At 40.7% G+C, this 21,675-nt stretch overlaps 1 protein-coding gene across 3 annotated transcripts in view; it reads left to right on the top strand.

Moving 5' to 3' along the window:
- Positions 1–3,863: 3,863 nt before the first annotated feature.
- Positions 3,864–21,675, top strand: part of PCSK2 (proprotein convertase subtilisin/kexin type 2) — a 109,564-nt gene continuing 91,752 nt past the window's right edge. The window contains exon 1 of one of the 3 annotated variants that reach the window (XM_026798493.2): positions 3,864–4,341. In XM_026798493.2, the coding sequence (XP_026654294.1) occupies positions 4,162–4,341 (180 nt within the window). In that variant the 5' untranslated portion in view covers positions 3,864–4,161. The remainder of the gene's footprint in view (positions 4,342–21,675) is intronic. The other 2 variants (XM_074537020.1, XM_005496050.4) reach the window with 2 other exon arrangements.

Below are 21,675 nucleotides of genomic sequence, written 5' to 3'. Positions count from 1 at the left end.
AGTTGATTTGATTCTGCAGAGGTTCCAAAGGACTGGGGCCAAGAAATTATCTCTGTAAAATCTTGCTAATCCAGTACATCAATATAAACTCATTACTAATAAAGTGAGTAGGTTAAAGAAGAAAGCCATAAAGTATAAAAGAGATTAGTGCCAAGTGATTGATTGGAAAGCTCCATGCACGTAAATTATGTGTATTTTGACCAAGTACAGTCATAAATATCTAGGTACAAAGATTGTTGGCCATGCAGGATACAATGACCCTTCCTGAAGAGCGCTCAGGGAAGGATGAGAGATCTTAGAGTCAGCATCAGCATTGCTGCACATCAGGAAGACTCGGCAGCATGCAGGCTGAATGAAATCCTCAACTGGTGAAGGACTGGGTACCCAGTAAGAATAGAATTGTGATGTAACATCCATTTAACACTGGCCTGACCTCTGCTGAAAAAATATCTGATGCAGCTCCAGTTCACAATTCAAGAAGTAAAAAGATTTATGTGAATGGTTGAAGGGATGGAAAATATGCCTTACAGGAAGACATTCAACGTAGTGTTAACTTTATGTCTTTATCATCACAATCTTAAAAGTCATCTGGAGAAAATAACAGTTCATCAGTTCCATGAAAAAATTCATATTAAGAGCAAAACCTAGAAGTCAGTGTAGGATTGATCAGCATTTTAAAGAAAGGCACAGATATAACTTCTTACAAATTACTGTAAGCAGTCATTGGAACATTTCCCCAAAGGCTGTAATAAATCAGTCTTGATTGTTAATTCAATGTTTGTATGTTAAGGAAAAAAAAGGACTACAGAGCAGATGCAAGAATTAATGCCAATAAGCCTTTAGTTAATATAAAGTAATATGTTAGAAATCCCAGTGGTCCTGTCTAGTCTTAAACTTTTGTAGTCATCAACATAATGACTTTTTATTGAAATTGCTTGTTTTGGTGGAGTTTTCTCTTCTTGGTGTTTAGATTTTACTTTTTAAATCGGCCTTTCCTAAACTGATCCTTCAAAAAAAAACCAACTTATTTTTTAACATCACACAGACAAAGCCATGAAAGCTTGTCATTATAAGGTTTACAAGCTATAGACAGTGGGTGCTCGCTTGTTGACAATGTCCCTTTAATGGCACCAGCTTGCAGAGCAGTCCTGACAGGTGGCAGTTGGGGCTGTCGGAATATGCACAGAGAATGATTCAGTCACATCCCTCACCCAGACCTGTGCTATGATCTTCATTTCTGAATGTGTGCAGGATCTTGCCTTGCTGATAAGAGGGAGCGAGGAGGGCTGCTCCATTGCCTTTGTTATTGGTGTTCCTCTTTCTGTGGCCTGGCACCAAAATAAAAAGAGGTGTGTCAACCCAGGGAAGACCTCTGGGAAAAGAAAAACCTATATACAAGAATTCAAATCAGACCAAATGCCTTTCTCCTACTTTTATTTTCCTTTTGTTTCTGATACCGAGTAACAGCTGTGGATGGAAACCAGCAGGGTCTCCGCTAGCTATCAAGTGAACACCAATAGGTATAACTGATCCAGGAGCTCAAAGGCCCCAAGTTACCTGGAAATGCTTTGATACTGTTATGAATAAGAAGCTTGACTAGGCCAATATTCAAGCAGCAATCAATTTATTATTTGATATGGTAAAGTATGAGCAATACAGCGCCGGGTACAGTGGGGGAAGTTTTCCCTCCAACTGTACACCGATAATTGAGGGTTACAGGTATTTATAGGGGTACTCATCAGGTTTTTTTTCAGCAGTTTCTATTTCCAATTTTTTGCTCATCAGCAATTTTTATTCCAAATTATTACATCACAATTCTATACACTATTGTGATTTTAATTTCTCAGGATGTATCTCAAAGGAGTATCCCCAGATGGTGACGATCCAGTTTCCGAAAGAAGAAAGATAACTCTAATCTGGTGGGGTCCAGCTCCCCAGATGTGTGTCCACCTTTTAATTGCAGACACTATAAATCTCATAACAGTGATGTCCAGCTTCCCTTTGGTTGAAACCATAAACCCTTGAGGTGATGTTCATCTTCCTTTCTCAAGCTGTTTTTCTCTGCGTCAATAAGGCGTGAGATAAGCATATTTCCTTTATATATATTCCAAAGCTATAGTTTCAAGGATACAAGTAATATTCTAAAATTATTCTTCAAAAGGTTATTATTGCAGAACTCTTTATGGGTTAAATGCAGGCAAAAAGCAACATCTTTAACACTTTAATTCCAATGTTCCTAAATCAACTAGGGTTAATTTGCAAACAACAGATAGGTTCAAAGGCCTTTTTCCATGCTGTATTCTCCTCAGTTATTATTAGAATTCACAGCTCTCCCATTGTTGGGGTCCACACATTTCGCATTCACAACTACACACATCGCCTGTTTGTACCTGACACAAAACACAACTTTGTATTTCACAATACTGGAAACATATTGTAAGGAGAGGCATTGCTGACTATTAAGGAAAACAAACAACTTGGTTTAAAGAAATAATATATAAAGTTGTTCTTAGTAACTGCCTCTTCTTTGATCAAGCATCTAAAAGATGAATTCTACCAACACTAATACTAATCTCTTTATGAGACTGCAAAGTTGTTTTCCTTCTCGACTGTGCCATTTCTCATGGTTTACCTTTCCTTCAAGTTTGATTTTTTTTCAACATCAGTCATTCATTTACAACACTTCTGTTTATGTAACTGGGCTTTGGATTTATCTTCAAGTTGTCATTTCCTTTCTGTTTGAATAGGGATTTCTTTTATCCAGAGGAAGGAAATCAATAATTTGTCATGACAAACCAATTCTCATTTGGATTCACAATGATGCAGTCAGCTCTTCTGTTGTTTTCTAAAGCATTTTAGGATAATGGAAGAAGAGCCTTGTTTCTGATTTTTGATGTTTTCCTTTGTTTTCCCTGATTTATTTAACATCTGTACTCCAATTGACCATTTGCAGGACAGATTACAGTAAAGCTATAATTTGTTTGTTTTAAAGAAGATTGTGCTTTCTGTGTCCTAAGTATTTCCCAGGGGATCATTCAGGGACCCATCCATCAAAGGATTGACCTTTGGTATGACAAATTAACAGATGTATCTGCAGGAAAAAGCTAAACTATACTTTGCCATAAACTTGCATAATCTGTACTTTTCCTTTCCAATCATAGCAGATGGTAGATTACTTACAGAACTGAGCTCCCATTCTTTTTAGGTACTGCTACCTCTGCAATCCCACCCGTGCACAGAACATTCTCAATGCTTGTCTGTCTCAGCACAGGGAAGGCTCAGGTACTTTCCTGCCAGTCATCGCCTGAAAAATGTTTGGGGATTGCTCAGGGAGCCTGGACACCTTTGTGTTCTTGAGCATCCTGGCAGTATAGACTGGGAGCCAGTGAGGAGCCCTCAGCCTGGGCCTAAGGTTTTCCCCTGTCATTGCACTATCACTGCTTAACTACGTCCCTGTCCCTTTGCTTTTGTAAAAAAGGGGCTACAGGACAGGTTGCAGAGGGCCCTGTGAGCAGCTGGTGCAGGGTTCTGGCTAGAATGGTAGGTCTGGGGTAACTCCAGATATTTTGTGTTCCTGGGTCGAAGAGAGAAGCTGGGCGCCAGTCCCGGCGGATGAGGGTCTTGCCAAAGTCTTTCGTTCTCCAGTCCCTACAGCCACGCGCGTATGAGCTCCAGGTTCGGAGCCTCCCCTCGGCGACCTTCCCGCTCAGCAGGAACAGCCGGTGAAGTCCAGACTCGGCTGGGCTCGGCTGGAGCTAGGAGGGGGCTAGCGTGCGCCGCGCGGGTGCAATCGGGGGCGCGGCTTTGCAGGGGCAGGACTGTGGAAGGTGGGAGTGGGTGGGGTGCTGGGAAGGCGTGCCGAGCGTTCCGGGAGCCGCGAGCTGGGAGGGAAGGGGGGCCGAGGCGATCCTCCCCTCCATGATTGGCAGCGCGGCGCGTCCCCCCCCCCCCCCCCCCCGCTCGGTTGATGCTGCCCCTCGGCCGCCGTGGAACGCGCATCCACACCGCCCGGCCGGCTCTTCCGCGCTGCTCTCCTCTTGCCTCTGCTGCGCTCATTTGTTTTAATTTTTTTTTCGTCCTCCTCCCCTCCCATCTTTTGGGCGCTTCTCCTCTCGCCCGCCCGCCCGGCGGGCTACCTCCGCGGGTGCGCAGCGCGGGGCCATGCCTCCGGGGCCGCCGCTGCTTCGGGGCTCCCTCCTCCTCCTCTTTCTCCTGCACTTCCTCGGCCCCCCGGCCAGTGGTGCCGTCTACAGCAACCATTTCTTGGTGGAGCTGCACGACGGGGGCCAGGCGGAGGCCGAGCGGGTAGCGGCGGAGCACGGCTTCGGTGGGGTGCGGAAGGTAAGCCCCCCGCGCAGGGTGGGAGCTCTGTGGTGCCCTTCACGTTGGACTCAGGGCATGCAGTTTCGTGTCGTGGGCATGCCGGCTGCGCAGGGGTGGCCCTGGCGCGGTTCTGGCCGCCCCTCACCTGCGGGAAGGGATTCCTGCTTCTCGAGAGGCTTTGAGGAATAGCGGTGCCAAGAGCAATTGCAAGTGCTCTTCGACATTGGCCCAGCAGGGTGGTTATCTTGGAGGGAGAGCGGAGTTTCCCACATGGTGACTCCGTGCCTTTTGACTTACTACGTAAACATCCTGCCCTGGAGAAGCTCCCATCCTGCGGGGCTGAGGCTGCCACCTGGGGCTTCCCGAACGCCCCTGGAAGGGCTCAGAGCACCTGCGGGAAAAGGAAAGACTCATCTCCATGGAGAAGCCTGCCCACAATTTTAATAGAAGATTTCATAGGGGTTTTGATACTCAATTTTTAATGCTGGTGGGCTTCTTTATACTCCGGTTATTCTCCTAGAGAAATAGGATGACCCCATGATAAGTGTGGATGTTTTTCACTAAAAATGTAAGTTGGGAAACTTCAGTTGCCATTGGACGTTGTTTTTGCTCCTGAGGTTCTAGGAAATCAAGTGTAGCCAGAATGTCAGGTCCCCTCCTTGCTCCTAGAGCATCCACCTGTGTTAGAAATCTCTCCCATTCAAGTAATAATTAGACCTCTAAATATTTTAGGGTACAGTAAGACCTTGTGTGAAAACAGGGAGAGGCTGGTAGAGCGCCCTGGTCGTTACAATTCTTGGCACACTTGCTTAGAGGGATGCGAAAGGAAAGCGTGCTGTGAGTATTGCTGCTGCTTGTTTGGTTTTTTGCATTTTCCTGGGAGTTATACAATGACAGCCTGGTCCTGCATCCAAGGAAATGAATGATAATACCACCCTGAATTTGAATGAGTGAAATGGCTTTAAGCCTTGATTTAAAAATTAAAATTAAAAAAACATATCAAGTGAGACTCCCTCCCTCAGGTTGCCTCATTTTAACTCCAGTGGGAGCTTATTAGAGGAATGAGGACAAGATTATTGTTGGTGTGACCACAGCTAATTCCTGCTCTGATAAGATGCTTTTGTTTTAGGCACACAGACTTGTGATAGTGACAACTGCTGATCCATTTGGGAAAGGATTCATTGTGTGCATTAGGTTTTGTTATATGAGATTTAGATAGCTTTTTGGTTAACAGTTTTCCTTTTCTAGTCTCTTCCTGATTGTGCTCCCTTCATCCTCTCCTGGGGTTAACTGACTGATAAGGCCCTATGAGGATAGAAGGGTATGTTCCTGCCTAGATCAATTTGTTATGACTTTTGCTAGATGTTTTCAAATGATCCTGTGGTCCAAGTGGGGAAGAGACAGGAAGAGAAAGAGGATTTTGTAGGATGGAAAAATGCAGCTTCTGGACTGTTCGAATCCTCTCCCCTCTACCATGCTTGTGCCCAGGACGCCTCAGCCTCATTAGGAGACATACAGCTTCTACATGGAAATCAGCCTTGTAGCTCACGTGAGCTGGAGGGAAGTCCCTTGAGTGTGCAAGAGGAGAGAGAGTACCTGTTTTCCAGGACTCACTATGGGGACGCTATGGACACGGGTGTTTCTAGGAATGAAGCGGAGCAAAACCATAGTGTGATGTGTGTGTGTGCTCATGGCGTGGGGCAGCAGGTAATTGCAGTGGGTCCTGTACTCAGCACATACTGTCTGAAGTTTTCTGGTTATACTATGCCAATCCCTGAAACACCGGTAAGCTTGCCACCCCTCCTCCCCAGCTGTAAGAGGAAATAGCACTCTGCTTTCTGCAAGGCAGTAATTTTAGGGAAGGGGAAAAGTTGGTAGGGTTTGGGTGTGTTGGAGGATAATCCGTGAGAGGTTGATAGCAATCGCTATTAACAGGGTTTGGGTGGTGATAATTGGCTGCCAGTAGAAGCATGTATCATTTATGCCAGTGGCTCTTCAGTTCTCTTCAGCTGAGGAATCTCCTCTCTGCTTTGCTATTGTCAGGCTTGTCTAGCAGTCTACAGTCTGCAGACAGCTTTCATGGTGATATTGACAGTGCAGGAAGTTGAACGTGGCCATGTAGAGAAGGGCAGAGCTGTTAGTGGGAAGCTCTCGAGGGAAACTACTATGTGTAGATATGCTGTCTAATGAAATTTTCAAAAAATACCAGCACACTCCCCACTCCCAAATTACATCACAAAGAGAAGTGGTCTTTTAGCTACTTCAATGACACATGCTGTTAGGATGATATATTGAGTTACTTACTTAAAACAAATCCAGTTAACTTTGCCCATATTGGAGAGGAGCCATGGTCTGAAAATAATCACCTTTGTTTCAGTGCAGTGTAGGAACACAAGAGCAGATTCTTCTTTTTTAATGTATGTGAATTTAAGTTTCATATGAGAAAGATTTCTTTTGTGCCTTTAGGGTATCACAGATCTCTTTTAACATGATTTTATGGGAGCTGGTTTTTAAATTATGTATTTTTAGTGCATTTTTTTCCCCCCAATAACAAGGAATCTCTGAGCAAGTGCATACTACATTTACTTAACAGCAGATTTCTGTAAAAATACATGAGAAAGCATTGCCTTTAAGATTAATATTATGGACTGCATGATGTGCTTTCTAATTGATTCTTTGGCCATGCTCCCTACCATCATTTTGAAACCCCTACAAGATGTCAGGTAGGCTAAATGTGCTTTAAATTCATGGTTGGTAAGTTGATTGAGAAGGGCTTGGTACTTAGATAAATGCTTTGGTGCTTTTGTTTAGGTCTAGGGTCCTAACGTGTCAAAAAGAGTAGTCAGTTTTTCTTTAATCTTCCCTGAATTAATCCTGAATACAGACGTCTTTCTAATGCTGATTGCGCGCTTTGATTCTTATTTTAATATTTGCAAATTTTCAGTCCATTTTTACCTGCTAAAATTGATTCTGTGTATTTCTGGTGAAAGAGATGCTGGGATAAAACATACATTTTCTTAAAATGGTTAATCTTACCATCTCTGAGCATTCAGGAATTGTGAGAATGCCCCCCTAATATTGTAAGAACTGCAAAAAGAACAAGTTTTTGGTTTTGATTGATTTTGCCCCATTTGATTTATTTGCCTGTTGGCGTGGTTGTCACCAGAATACGTTTCTTAATGCAGGCTGAAAAAAGCTGCTTTCTGATCTTGGCTTGCAATTTTCAATTAATTTCTAGTAAGGAGAGGTGGAAGATGCATTTAGAAAGGTCTTCTCTTTGGAGATCAGAGTTTAGGCATCTCTTTCCATTTCATCAACAACAGCGAGACTGAGAGAGTCCACAAAATGCCAACATAACTAAAAGGCTAAATATTTTACATTGGCGTTTTAACAGGGTTTTAAACAGCTAGTGGCCCCAGATTTTAAAATAAGAACCAAACATGGATTTGAAAACATGGAGAATTTTGTTTTATGTTGCCTAAAGCTGTTCTTTTTTTACCTTGTATCACCTGATTCCTTATCCCTCTAAATCTTGCAAAACTCAGTCTTACCTGTCCCAGCTGTGACTGCTTTGCTTGCTGTTTTTTGCTTAGGAGGCTGCTTGTTGAGGACCAGGCTTTGTGAAACCAACCAGTAATTTCTTGATTAAACGCTGCAAGCGTTCAGGTTTTCTTGTTTTGCTTTTTTTTCTCTTTTTTCTTTACCTTGCATAAATACAGACTTTTCCAAAGCAAAATTAACAGATAAAGAAGCTATATTTCTTACTGCAGCACAACCCACTTCCCTGCATTTAGGCAGGGAGCCTGTGAGGTGGGAGTTGATGTGGTGTAGAAGGCAGACCAAGAGGCAGAATAATGAGTTCACAGCCTTGAGAGCACTTTGCTGGGATTTCTGTCTGAGATCCTGAACATTTCATCCTGGGATGCACATACTAAAACCTTAAAATGTCCTCCTGTGCAGATCAACCTCTAAACGTGGAAAATAGATGTTTGCTTCTTTTTTTTTTTTTTAATACTTTAATATTTTGTGTTTTGCCTTCGATGCGTAAACAGCTCCAGGAGCAATCACTAACTAACCTGGAACAAACAAAAAAAAAATCCTGTTACTTAAATGTAATCAACTATGCGCATGAAAGCTGTAAATTATCAAGAAGATCTGTAAATCACAGACTCAAGCACATCCCTAACCCAGTTTCTGTAAAGCTCCTTCTCTACTAGACACTCAGACTGTTTGCTGGTGGTGAGTGTTCTCTTTGAACTATGAAATAACTACCTTGTCAGATTTTACACTTGTTTGAGTGTAAAACAATAGGGTTAGTCTCCCCTACTGTAGATCCCCGCTGTAACTGCTTCATTACTGTTTTGAATATGTGCTGTAGTTGTTTCTCAGCAAAACATGCAGATTAAACCTTACCTTTACAGATTTTTGGGGGTTTTTTTTCTGAACTACAGCTCAATCAACAGAGTTATGGAATTCTCTCAGTTTATAAAGCTGCCTGCATTTTTAATTTTATTTATTCCATATTGTTTGGACCCATTTGCAAAACAGAACATGTGGTAGAGACCCAGCAACTGCATCACAAGTGCAGTTCTTTTTACACTTTTTTTTTTATGCTGCAGCCCAATAGGGAAATATGCAATTATTGGTTTTCATTTACAATATATTTAGTTTTGCCAGTGTCAAGGAGAAAACCTGTAGGAAGTGGACAGCATTCCCTGAATGCTGTGATCCCAGCATACCGGAGCATGCTGTGTACTAATCGATCTGCTGCCATCTAGCCCAGAGTGCTGGGCATGCTTGGCATTTGTTTATTAGCAGGCAAATGGTCCCAGCAGACTGGGTCTGCTGCTTGTCTCCTTCAGAAAAGGACAGAGGTGTTTGAATTTTTGTTATCTTTTTGGAAATCCAACTGTTGTGTGAAGGTGAAAGATAGCCTTTTATCTTCTTCACATAACATGCCAGATGACAAGATATAAGTGTTGGGGAGGATGAAACAAGAAAGCCTTTTAAATATGACTGCCTGGCAAAAGATTTTGAGAATATAGAAACTATAAGCGAGATTGAAATGAAAGCAACCTTTGAGATACCTTAGTTGAGACCAGTTGAATGTAATCCCCCCTGGAGGAAACAATTCCCTCTGCAAGCAGGCAGGCCTAAGAGTCAGAGCAGGCCTTGCAGCTTGGCAGACGGGGCCCAAAGAATAAGATCTAGGGTTTAACATGTAAACATAGTATGGTAATGTAGTAATTCTTATAGGTTGTGTGGAAATGTTAGAAGATATGCATGCTGTAGTAGATTGGTTAATGAGAATCTGCATATTCAACACTAAAGATGATTTATTGTGTTGTAACGGGAGCTTTGCTCTCTTTTCGCTCTTTTTTGGCGCTTTCTTATCTGTCTTCTCCCTTATCTCTTTGCTCGCTCTCGCGCTCCTCTTCATGCCCTTTTCTTTCTTTGTCTCTTTGTCTTCCCTCTGCACTTCTTCACCCACTCCTTTCTACATGCTCTCCGCTCTTAAACTTTTGCCGTTGACTCTCTTACACTTTAAGCCTCTCTTCTCTTGGCCCTGCTCCGAGCTGCAGCTGGCAGCTCACAACAGGGCCCTGCACCCACGCCCTTTGTAATAAACTACAAGTTATACGACTTAGCTTCAAAGAGATCTCATCTCCGTCCATCCCTACCATGCGTGACCCCCGTCACACCTACAATAAGACCCTGCCAACTCTTAGGAAAACTTCTACTGCTATAACTATACTGATGTGGTTAAAGTGGGGAAACAAACCCAATTGCACTGCTGTTGCTATCAGTGTAGGAGAACAATATTAGCAGAAATTTAATTTCCACTGGAGCTTTTAACAAGAAAACCGTGTTGATTTCAAACAAACAAACAAAGAAAACCAAGCAAAAGCAACAGCAACAGAAGAGCTTCTTGACTCCCTGGAATATCTAGGCTGATAGTAGTTACTACTTAGTGCAGCTAAATGGAAGTTTGCATATGACCCTTAATCTCATCCATCAATGGAGTTGTTAAATTAAAATTGAGACATGCAACTCAAGTTTCAAAGGCTTGTAATCAAGCAGTTGCAAAGTAGTTGCCAAAGCATAGGTAGAGTTTATCTGGTAGATAGTTTCCATTAGTAAGTTCTGAGAAATGTCCATGCTCACAGAATATTCTGTGAACTGGAAATCAAGCCAAATTGTTAAAATTAATGATAAATTATGCCAGTTCTTACTAAAATATTATAGCTGAGAAACCCTTTTGTGCAGGTCTAGTCCACAGAATGGGTGGGTAGTTTCTGTGTGAGCAGTAGTAGCAAATTCAGTGCTGTTAAGAGATGTAAAATTTACCTTTGTCCTGCAATGTTATTCCAGTCATCAGAAACCCTGTTCTTCTTCTTTTTTTTTTCTTTCAACTTTTTCAGATAATTAAATGGGTCAGGTCTCTACAGGATGCTGCTGCATGGCGACTATAAATATTGCAGTGAGCAGCTCAACACTTCCATCCATCCATAGCCTCTGGTGGGAGGAAGCTGAACTGCTCGAGTATTTGTCAAAGTCTAGTGTATTGCTCTTGTAAACCAAGGCAAACTCTGCATTTAACTCTCAGGAGTTCATTGAAAAGGCAAAAACCCTGTGCTACTGAAATGGAGATTTAATTTCAGCTCAGCAGGCTCAGGCTGTGTTTTGTGACAGAAAGCAGCATCCCAGAGAGAGCTGCATTTGGTGTGTACTGCATGAAGTTCTGAGTGGCCATGATGCACGGTTTATCAAGCAGTGTGAAATACAATTTGGTCATAGATTTATGACAGTAGCTCAGCAGTGTAACTCAGCTGCGCTGGCTCTGTTTGGCAAGTAGCGGGAGCTTGGACTTAAAAAAGAAATTTGAGCTTGGCCACTCTCTCCATTTATACACTGTGATATAAATAAATAAATTGGGTAGTAACAGCTCTTTCACAAGGAGTGAACTGGGACATTGTCCTATATTACCTACCTTCTTAAACAAGACTTCTGTGGAAATATTACATTCTTAACTACTTTGTCCACAGAAAGCAAATGGTAATATTGACCTTGGTGTTTACATCAAACCAGTTGGCACATGTATCCCAGATACTCATGACTGAACTAAATTATTTGCTTACAAGATGAATAAGATGGCAATATGTCAGAGAAGTTTTATCCAAAGAATCAACCTATGAAAACCTGAAACACAGCAAATATATATTTAAATATTATTATTATTATCATTATCATTATGTAGAGAAATTTGCTGTTTCAGATGATTGTTGGATACAAAACTAGAGCCAAAGAGGTAAGTCTTCCTTGTATACATAGTAAAAGAGGTGGAATATAGCCTTCCCTTTCCTGATGACAAAGGATCCTTCTTTCTACCTACTCATTTTTTATGAAAAGCCAGTGAAACGGAGGAGTGTGATTCTGAAATGTGCTCTGTGGGTGAGTACTGCCTCTGTCACCTACTGTGCAACACCAAGGGCTGCAAAAGCTTCTTTTTAAGGCTTTTAGCTGCAGCCAAATATGGTGAATTAGCTATAACCATGACAGTTGGATTCCCATCAGTCCCATGGGGACTTTATGCTTCCCTGTATCAATTAATTTTAGAACGGTATTTCAGTTGAACTTAGCTGTTTAGAAGTTACTTAGAGCCATTTGTAAAGTGGAACTGGCAGTTCAGAATTTGAGTGAAGTATTCAAAATCAGAACTGGAACACATTTACACATTTGGAAGAATTGGCTGCTAACATTGATGGAATGGTGGTTGTGGATTATGACATCATCATCTTGACAGCATTTCCACATTTTAATTTTTATATTGCCATTTAAACCACCAAACTTCACAGGCAAATGTACTTTTCATCTCTTAACTGTAAAACCATTCAATTTCTCCTACAATTAAGATATAGTTCAGAATAGAACCATGTCAGGAAAGCTAGTGGATATTTTTCTTTCTTTTGATGAAGAGTAAAACAGTGTGATTCTGTAAAATCCCTTTCCCCCCTTCTATCTGAACGGTTATTATTCATGTAAAATATATTATATGTTGCTAGAGAAACCAGTTTTTCAAGCTCTAAAGGATGAAAAATTTTCCTTTCCTACATTTTTCTTGCTTGACTAATGTCATAGGAGCAAGATAACATACAAGCACATACTGGACTGAAAACAATTTCTGCCAGCAATTGACTTCCATCATTTATTAATTGGCAGTAAAAGATTTAATTCACAGATGCTTGAAAGGTCAGTGAGGGAGGCCCTGGGAGGAAGGGTAAGGGGTGGTGTTGGGTGTTGCTGTTTGCTTTCCTTCCTCATCATTATTGCTAGGTATAAGTCATACTTTTTTTCTTCTGTCTACCACAGAGCTCTTGATCCCATTCAGAGCAGCTGCTCCTGGTTGTGAAGTGACCATTATGCTTTTTTGTCAAGAGTCAACAGAAGCTCTCTCCAGGTTGTGGTGGTGTGAGTAAAGGATTTGCCTCTGACCTGATCTTGTGGTAGTGAGGCTAGTGTCTATGACTTCCTCCTAGCAGAATCAAGAAACTTTACAAAAATAAGGAAAACAGCAGTGTTCCAAAATGTTTTCTTTTCTTGGCTCTGATGAAAATGTTTTTCTTGAGGCTTCCTTCCCCTGCTTTTCTCAAGCATACTACCTTATGTTAAAAAAAAAAAAAAAAGAGAAACAGTGTGACCCTTCTGTCCTTTAATGTTGCAGTTTTGTTTCTAACCCGTGGACTTCTCTCCCATGAAGCATATATTTTTGTGAAGGATCTGACTGCTTCTCTGGCAACTGGAAGACTTTTTCAGTGTGCTGTAATAACAGAAACCTCTTTGTGAAGCACTTGCTGTCTATTGGCTCTTCCTTGGCAGCCTAGCATTAAACAGACATGAAGTAAAAAGGAAAGAGTAAAGGTTTTGAATTGCAAGAGTGGTCAGATCTTGTAAAAGTGTCAGTAAGAGCTAGCATCTTTGCATTAGAGTAATTCACATAATCCGTGCCTTCTTGAATAACTCTTATCAGTAACCAACTAATTTTGCTCTGAGTTGTTCTTATCCGTCTACTTCATTCAAGTTTAAGTTCCTGACTCTGCTTTTAGATGCTGCATGAGCTAAGCACTTGCACAAATGTTTATGTAGCCACTTGGTTACATGAATGTAGACTTAAAAATAATGCCCAAATGCCTTACTGGAAATCAGGATCTTAGTGTTTAGCAACGTCTTTCCCCTTCTTCATTGGTGAAGTTTAAGTACTGGCATTTTGTGTCTGGGGCATGCTGCATCTGAATGTTGTTGTTTAAATAGCAAACTTTAGCTCATGGCTTTTATCTCTGTGTTTCTGAAGCTGATGTGACACCAGGCTCCTGTGTGACAACAGTAGTCAGCCTGCTTGGTTGCATGCTTAAAAGGAGAGATGGGTTGGCTGTAAATCAGGAGTGAGGCAAAGTGGCCTTTTATAAGCAGTGCTAATTGCTTCAGCAATATTGATCTATCTCAGAGGCATACCATAGCCATTTAAATTTGCAGACTCTAACTGAATCAAAATGTTTTTTATGAGTTTTTTCTAAGGAAGATCTACTGATAGGAAGAAGAGATTTCTGCTCAATATTGCTTAAATATATTACAACCTTTAACAAATATTTGTTGTTAAAGAGGTGCCTGATTTCTCACAGATATATTACATGTGTAGATATACCCATTAATATATGTTTGCAATGGCACTTGGCATTTTACATTTAAGAGTTCCATATCACAGTCTGTAATGCTGTGCAAACATTAATTAAGTGAATCCTATCAATAAATAAAATAACTAAACTAGTACTTATAGGCATATGCCATTTTACATAGGAGGCAACTGAAACAAGAATGTTACTGCTCTAATTGTTAAAGATTCTCCTAATATAAGAAGATACTGAAACTCGTGTCTTTGGAAATTTAGTTCTGGCTCTGTCCTAGAGCAGAGTTGCTACCATGTTAAGCAAGAGCAGAGAGGGAAATAGCAAAGGAAATGGTCATGGTTTGAATGACCTTGGAGAGAAGGTCGTTTGAGGTGTGTAAACTTACACACAATATTAGCATCTTGAGAGATGCTTTGAAAACACAGCAGAACATCAAAAAAGTGACAGGATACCTTGAGGTACAGCTCCAAGCAGGAGACAGGTACTTAGAGCCAAAATTTTATTCATTTTTGTTAATAAAATATAGACCTGGCAAAGCCACTTCTGGATTACCATCCTTTTTCCTCCCTTTATTCTTACAGCATGACTGCCTCAGACTAAATGAGTTATGGCTAATTAACTGGGTCAAGTACTGACTAATTATCTCTAAAGAATGTCTGGAATCTGATTTCTGTTTGTCTTCTCATTTTTGTTTGTTTAGGTTTGGGGGTGTGTGTGTTTGTTTATTCTATTTTGTTGTATTCCTTTGTTATTGTTTTGTTTTTATTGGGTGGAAGTGTTTTTGTTTTGTTTTAATGGGATGGTAAAATTCTCCCAATTTGTGTAAAAAAATTATGTGTAACACATACTTGCTTTAAGAAAATTTGATGGATTCACCTTCTCATGAAATCTTATTTACTTAATTATTCTAAATTATGTGTGTGTTTAGCTGATCTTTGTGTGGTTGTAATGGAATTGTGTAGCTGAATGATTGAAGAGGTTTCCTCCTTTTCCCAGTGGTCGTTTGTTGCTGCTAAAAATGACAACACAGTTGGTAGATGCTCCCAGTGACTTTTTTGGTACTGAACTCCAGAATTTTTTCTTGTTCCCAGGGCTTGACTGAGGTGCTTTTCTTGCTCACACACCCACAGCCACCCCATTTATGTACGAGGATATAATGATGATTGTTCAGCCTTTATTTCAGCCTGTCAGCCAAACATAAATAATCACCTACTCCTGGTAATGACAATCTGGATTAACCCAGACAGTCCAATTTGAGGTCTAGTGTATAAGCAACATTCTCCTCAAAATCTGGGAGGTATCCTGCTTTCCACAGGGCATGTGGTAGACTTGATAATGGTGTTTACAGTTACTGGGGAATAACAGATAAAAGTCTATAAACTGCACAGATCCTTTCCTATAAATTAGAATAGCCATTTTTAAAGTGTCAAATGACTTCTTCAGTTCACTGATAAAACTATCAGCAAATCCAGAGTATTGTCACTGATGACTTGATGTGCTTGCAGGATGGAGCTCTTCAGTGACAAACCTAACAATGATACAGATCAGTAAAACCTTACACCTGTGTGATTCATTCAATTGCAGATCAAATTCCTAGTATCACAAACTTGTAACCAAACCTATGAAGCAGTGTTTTGTAAGTGCTTGGAAACACTGGGTGGGGTAATCAAACAACAAAACTGATGAGAAAATGACAGTAGCCATTGAACATCAGAATTGATCTACCTGAACAGCAGTGCTTCTCTTACAGACTTCAGAGTAGAAGAGCTCCTGGGGCTCAGCTCTGCTTGTATTCTAACAAGGCCACCTCAGAGAAGTGAGATGGATCATGCTTTGAAAGAGCCTTTTTTTTTTTTTGCCATGAATTGTGCGGGGCATTCAGATGAATTCCATGCGGACAGATTTGACATGTAATTGTAAACGCAGTCCACAACCGGTTAAGTTTCTTCCATTTACTTTTTTTTATTAAACACCTCATGTCCAGCTATTGAGGAGACTGTTTAACCTTGTTCTTGCTGCATGCAAGAGGGATTAGACAAAAGGCTTTGTTTTATCCTTTTGAATAAAATAAAATCATAAGGTACATATTCTACAAATTCTTTGGACATCACTTTTGACTTTACACTGTTTCTAGAGGAGAAAATATTTTGCTGTGGAGATGAGGAAACCTTTGAGAAACCATTGGAAATGACTTCTGCTGGCTTGAGAGGATGTAAGAGAACTTTCTAAGCAGTGTTGCTGTGTTATTACAGAATACCCACTATTCTAAATAACACTAGCAAGTGGTCTTGTTATCATGTGTGTTAAAATATTACCATTGAATTTTGTATCTGTCTAGTTAGTCTTGGTCCCTTCTTACTCCCACCACCAGTTGCTGATTCCTTTAAAAGATGGTTGGATATTTATATGAAACAGAGCTGAAAACACATGAAAATGTCTAAGACAAGCATTTATGAATTAATTTGTAAGAGAAATTTTCACTTTGTGTTACTAAATTGATTTCACAAGGATGATCTTATGATGTTTGCATATGAAATGTACCTTCTGGGAGTGTTGAAGCTATGGCTGTAACACCTCCACCTGCCAGATTTGCCAAGAGAAGCAGATTAGACTTTGGTGGAGGCAGCTGGCTAGGACACAGGTACAAGGAGAACTGAGCTGGAAGACTGAATCATAGCACTCGCACCTGGGCCTGACTGTGCCAGTCCTTGGGGCTGAGGAGCTTGTGCAGAACTCTGGTTACAATGGAAATCCTTATTTTGTGCCTTCAGCACAATTATAGCACACAAATGAGCAAGTGGGAATCCTTGCCTGGGGCCATGGGGACGCAGTAGACTGGATTTAATGTTGGGTAATCTCTGGTGCAGCTTTAGTCCTCTGTGTTATTTCACATTTCTCTACCAATGTTTGAATTAATCCTTTCGTGTTTGTGCTTTGTTCTGTGTCATTTCGGTGCCTGAGGCCGCCTGTGTTTCTAGCTGGCTCTTCCCTTACATGGCCCTTATCCTTAAAGTGAGTGAGTGTTTTTGACTTCAGACTTAGCTCCCATTTATGTATTTAAAGGTAAAATAATTTCTAATGCTAATTGGGGCGGGCAAAAATTAGAACAAGAGAGTTTAAAAATGATTATTGAATATTTATAAGCATCCTCAGTTCTTGGTGAAACTGGGATGAAAAGGTTTCAAAAAGGTTTCTAATTTCTGCTATGAGGTACTTTGTTGTACTTCACTTACAATGGTAACTGAAGGTGTGAGGCCTGTGGGGCCTGCAAAGGCTCCAAATACATTTATTTGTACTGGGTTTATTTTCTATTTATTTCTATTTATTTTCTATATATTTTCTGTTGGTGTAATTACTGAGCAGTAATGGGATGAAGGAGCTCACCTATGCCAGTTTATGGTTCCTTTCAAAGTCAGGAGGGATAAGCTTGGGCAGTGCTTGGACTCCATGGGGAGAAATGTTTTGTGTAATACTTCTTTAAAGAAAGAAAAATATTAAATTATTATTTGGGGGATGGGTATATATTTTTTTCCTTTAGCACCAGTGTTTGAACTCTCACATCCATGGCCACATATTCATACTAAGGCAGGCAAGGAGCTCTAAGGAGGGTCTGTGTCAGCCTGGCTGTGTGAGTGCTTTCTGTGAATGCCATTCACTGACAGATCCATTTATGCTGATTTAGGTGACCAGAGAAGGTGATAACTTGCTATAAATTGCCCTTCTTGTATTTATAAATGATTTTGCTCAAAAGAAAGTTGTTGCAGACTATTGTCCCCATTAGTAATTTGGGAGAGGAACCTTAACAAAAGATTAAAGTAAACTGATTTTAGAATATTACAGTATTGGGGAGAAATCATTGGAAATTATGCACATAAGTTAGCAGAGTGCTGTAGGTATTCTGCGTTAGTGTGAAAGGCAGTATGGGAAGGCTGGGCAGAGGTAGTTCCCGTTAAAATAAGAGGGGGCAATCCAGGTTGTTCCTAAGCTTTTTCTGGGCACCATAATGTATGTAGGGCTCTGTAGTGAGCCAGTAGAATGCAATGTTAAAGACAAGGAGCCAGAAAAATTTTATATTAAAGATAAGCCTTGGAACCAATGTTCATGTTTTTTTTGTATTCTATATGACCTCTTAAAACTAGTGACAGACAGTGAATGCTGGACCTCTCCCTGAGAGCCAGATAAAATATTGATGCCACTGGCAGCTTAATTTGACTTGGGAATTTTCTTAAAAAATTATTGCTGCTTCATAATACCTTTGCTAGCTGGGCTTTTCTGGTCAGGAGATGCTGATGCTTGTTTTCTGCTCAAGGTGGTCTCACTTGCTGCAGTTTTAGAATGAGGAACAGTATCTGATTTTAGTCTTTCTGTGGCTTTTTTTTTAAACTTCTGCACTGCTTTGCAGCTGATATTGATTTTCTTTGCTTTGTGGCAGCGAAAACTGCAACTGGTGTCACTGTGCATATTGTTCAAGGCAAGACTAAGAAAGAAGAGCAGTTTGATTTTGTCAGGTAGACAAGATGGGATGGGAGCCATCAGCTCTGGGGTACTGTCTCTATGTGCTGCCCCATCCTGGATCATCCTAGGTGTCTCTGAGAAACAGGCTACTTTATACCTGATTTTTCCTTCTCAAAGCAGTTGAGGGCTCAGCAGTGGACTGTCTTTTTCTCCCTTTTAGTACCAGGGAATGGCATCTCTCAGGAGCAATGCTTGGGCCTGGCAGGGAAGAATTGTAGCTGCATGTTTACAGCACATCTTCCCAGCAGTGGCATCTAGGGCAGCACAGATTCACTCCCTTTTCTTTCTGGGGAAAGACTTGTAAGGAGAAGAGTGCAAAATGGTTGGGAACCATGAATTAAACTTACTCATTTTTATTTCAGTAATAATTACACCTCAACCTCTGTGATTCAGCAGTAGCCTGAGGACAGGTAAGAAACCTCAGATGTATTAGTGCTAAAACTGTGGACAGTTTGAAACTTGTTCTTCTTCTTTCTGTACCAAATGGTGCATCTTGGCAGTCTTCATAGAATCATGGATTGTTAAGGGTGGAAAAGACCCTAAGATCATCAAGTCTATTTTGATTTTTGAGTTAAGCCTCTTCCACTGAAAGAGTTTTTCTTTGCTGCATTTAGTTGATCACTGAATTTTTAAAAGTTATTTTCTGGTCCACATTCTTCAGGAAGAGGGTTAAAGACATTTCATTTTTGCTCCAGAAAGTGTTATTAATAACCACAAGGAGGCTGCAAATATGAAGAAAAGAAGGAGACAGGTGGATATAAAATGTTTTGCTCTGTTTGCTGTTTTGTATTTGTGATTCTGGTTTTGCTCATATGCATTTTCCACCAGTACTGTTATACAAATATTGCAAGTAATGAAGTGCTTGTAATTCCTGAGATTCTGGCAGTTGTGCCTTGTAATGGACAATATTTATACATCAAGGCAATAACTAGGCCTATTTCTAAATAATCCTCCTCACCTGAATGTTAAAGTATTTCCAGTAATTAGTTATCTTACTTAACTGCTAATTTTTTTTTGAGGGCAGGAAGATGTGCTTTTGTCTTACAAAAAGGACCTGAGCCACGAGGCTGAGTGCATTATTGTTCCATGGTACATGCTGAGCCTGCTGCTGCTGCCAGAATAGTAATTTTACTCCATAACAATTCCAGCTTTACAGCTACAAGATTACAGAGCAGATACTGTTGATGACACTTCAAAGTCTTTATGTACAGGAGATCTGTTTTAATTTCATTTCAGTATTTGCACTGTTTATTTGTGTTATATAGCACTATTTGCTCTTTGGCTATAGCTCCAAATCAAAAGACATTTACTGGAGTAGATGATAATGGGAATGTAAATCCTCCTGTGAGCTGCCTGTGTCCTCCATTTGGTTGGGACCAATAAGTTACTGGCCTGGTAGTAGGAGTCCCTCATAATTGGAAGTTTCAATCATTCCTTGTATTCACAGATCTTAGTGGAAAATCCTCTTCAAAGCTTGACATTTTAGGCCCTTTCCCTGGTGTCTGATTTCTCCCAAATGTATGTTCATTGATTTCAAGGATTTACTGCAGGGTTTAGATTCTTCCTGAAAATTGCTTGGTTTCTGCTATTAATTATTCACAATCACCAGTGCTGTATCACAATCTTTCAGGTATTGCCTTACTGAGCTGCCTTCCTAGGTGTCTCCCTCTGGGTTTGATTGATCTGGTGTGAAAAACCATGTGAATCGTAAAATATCCAAGTTCCTCAAAGATTACTGGGATAACTGTGGAAAGAGTGGAATAATCTTAGTCAATCTTATTACTTTGTCCATAAATCTAGTCATTGTTGTACTAATTGTAGTTGCTTATGGTCAAACTTGAATACACCAGCTTTAAAAGGTTACTATATGCAATATTGCTTCCTGCTAAGAAGTATTAGAGACTAACCTTATATGGAAAATAAACAGCAAATATCTGTTATTATATATTTCCAGATATGTTCAGAATTGCTTAGTCTAATCCTTAAAGGAAGAATATCAAGATCAATATTTGACTGCATTTGATTTTAATGGTTGATACTAAAATGAAAGTAAGAAAAGTAGCTTGATTTAATGGAGAGAATTAGAAGACTAATTGGGCCACAGACAGCAAAGGATGGTATTCAAGCTGTAACTTGTAATCTGCCTATTTTGATTGTTTTTCCCCTACATGTTTTTCAGGCATAGAGTAATGTATTAAGTGTGGGGGAAGGGGCCTTTTCCTGGAGAGCCAGAACTATTACCAAACTCTGGATTATGTAAATGCCTGATCACCCAGTAGGTAAAGATGTCAGATAGAAGTTTAAGTGTAAATCTGCTTTTTAAAACAGTTATCTAAACCAAGACAGAATTTGAACTTTCATAGCTGTCGTGGTTTAGGCCTGGCACAATGCCAGTGTCCCCATGAGAATACCCTCTCCCTGGTGTCTGCTGTGAAATGTGACCAGGAATAAGCAAAGTAGGCTCCAGCTTAGAAATAAAGAAAACTTTATTAACTAAACTACAAGAAAAAGAGGGGAAAAAACTATAAGGGAAAAAAAATTAAAGCCTTACAAAAAGCACTTTCTTCCTCCTCCCCACTGAAATTCCTAACGCAATACATTCTCCCAAATCACCAACTCTCAGTCCAGCACCACCCTTTAGAATACTCAATCCTCAGTTCATGAAGAGGAGTCCTTCTTGCCCCATAGGCTTCCCCTGGAAACACCGTTGAAACCTTGCGTGCTTCCATGTCACTCAGCACCGCCCAGAAAGTCCTTTTGCCATTGTGACATCTTCCTTCCATGCCCAGTGCTCTCACCACTGTGCATGGACCAGAGCTGCTTCTAGGGTTGTCTTTTAAGGATGCCTTGTCTCACTCCAAAAAAAAGGCACAGTCTCTCCTTTAGGACATCTGCCCCCCACATTTTTGGCACCCCCTGGGGCCGAGGGGTACCCACACTGAACCCTCCTGGTTCTGAGGTACTGCCTCCCCCTAAATGCAGTCTCTGTGTCACAGGAAAAAAAAATGGTTCCGTCTATGGCCACACAAGAAAAGTCCAGCCAAAAGGCCACTCCATCATCTCTCCCCCCACTCAAGAGTCTCTCCACTTCCCTCGGGCCTATCCCTTGTTATCTCATCTCTTATCTCTCTTCTCATTCAGCTCCAGGAGGATC

This window comes from Zonotrichia albicollis, chromosome 3 (genome assembly GCF_047830755.1).
Source record: "Zonotrichia albicollis isolate bZonAlb1 chromosome 3, bZonAlb1.hap1, whole genome shotgun sequence".
In the NCBI taxonomy this organism is placed as follows: Eukaryota; Metazoa; Chordata; class Aves; order Passeriformes; family Passerellidae; genus Zonotrichia; species Zonotrichia albicollis.
This window is presented reverse-complemented; position numbering and strand designations above follow the sequence as displayed.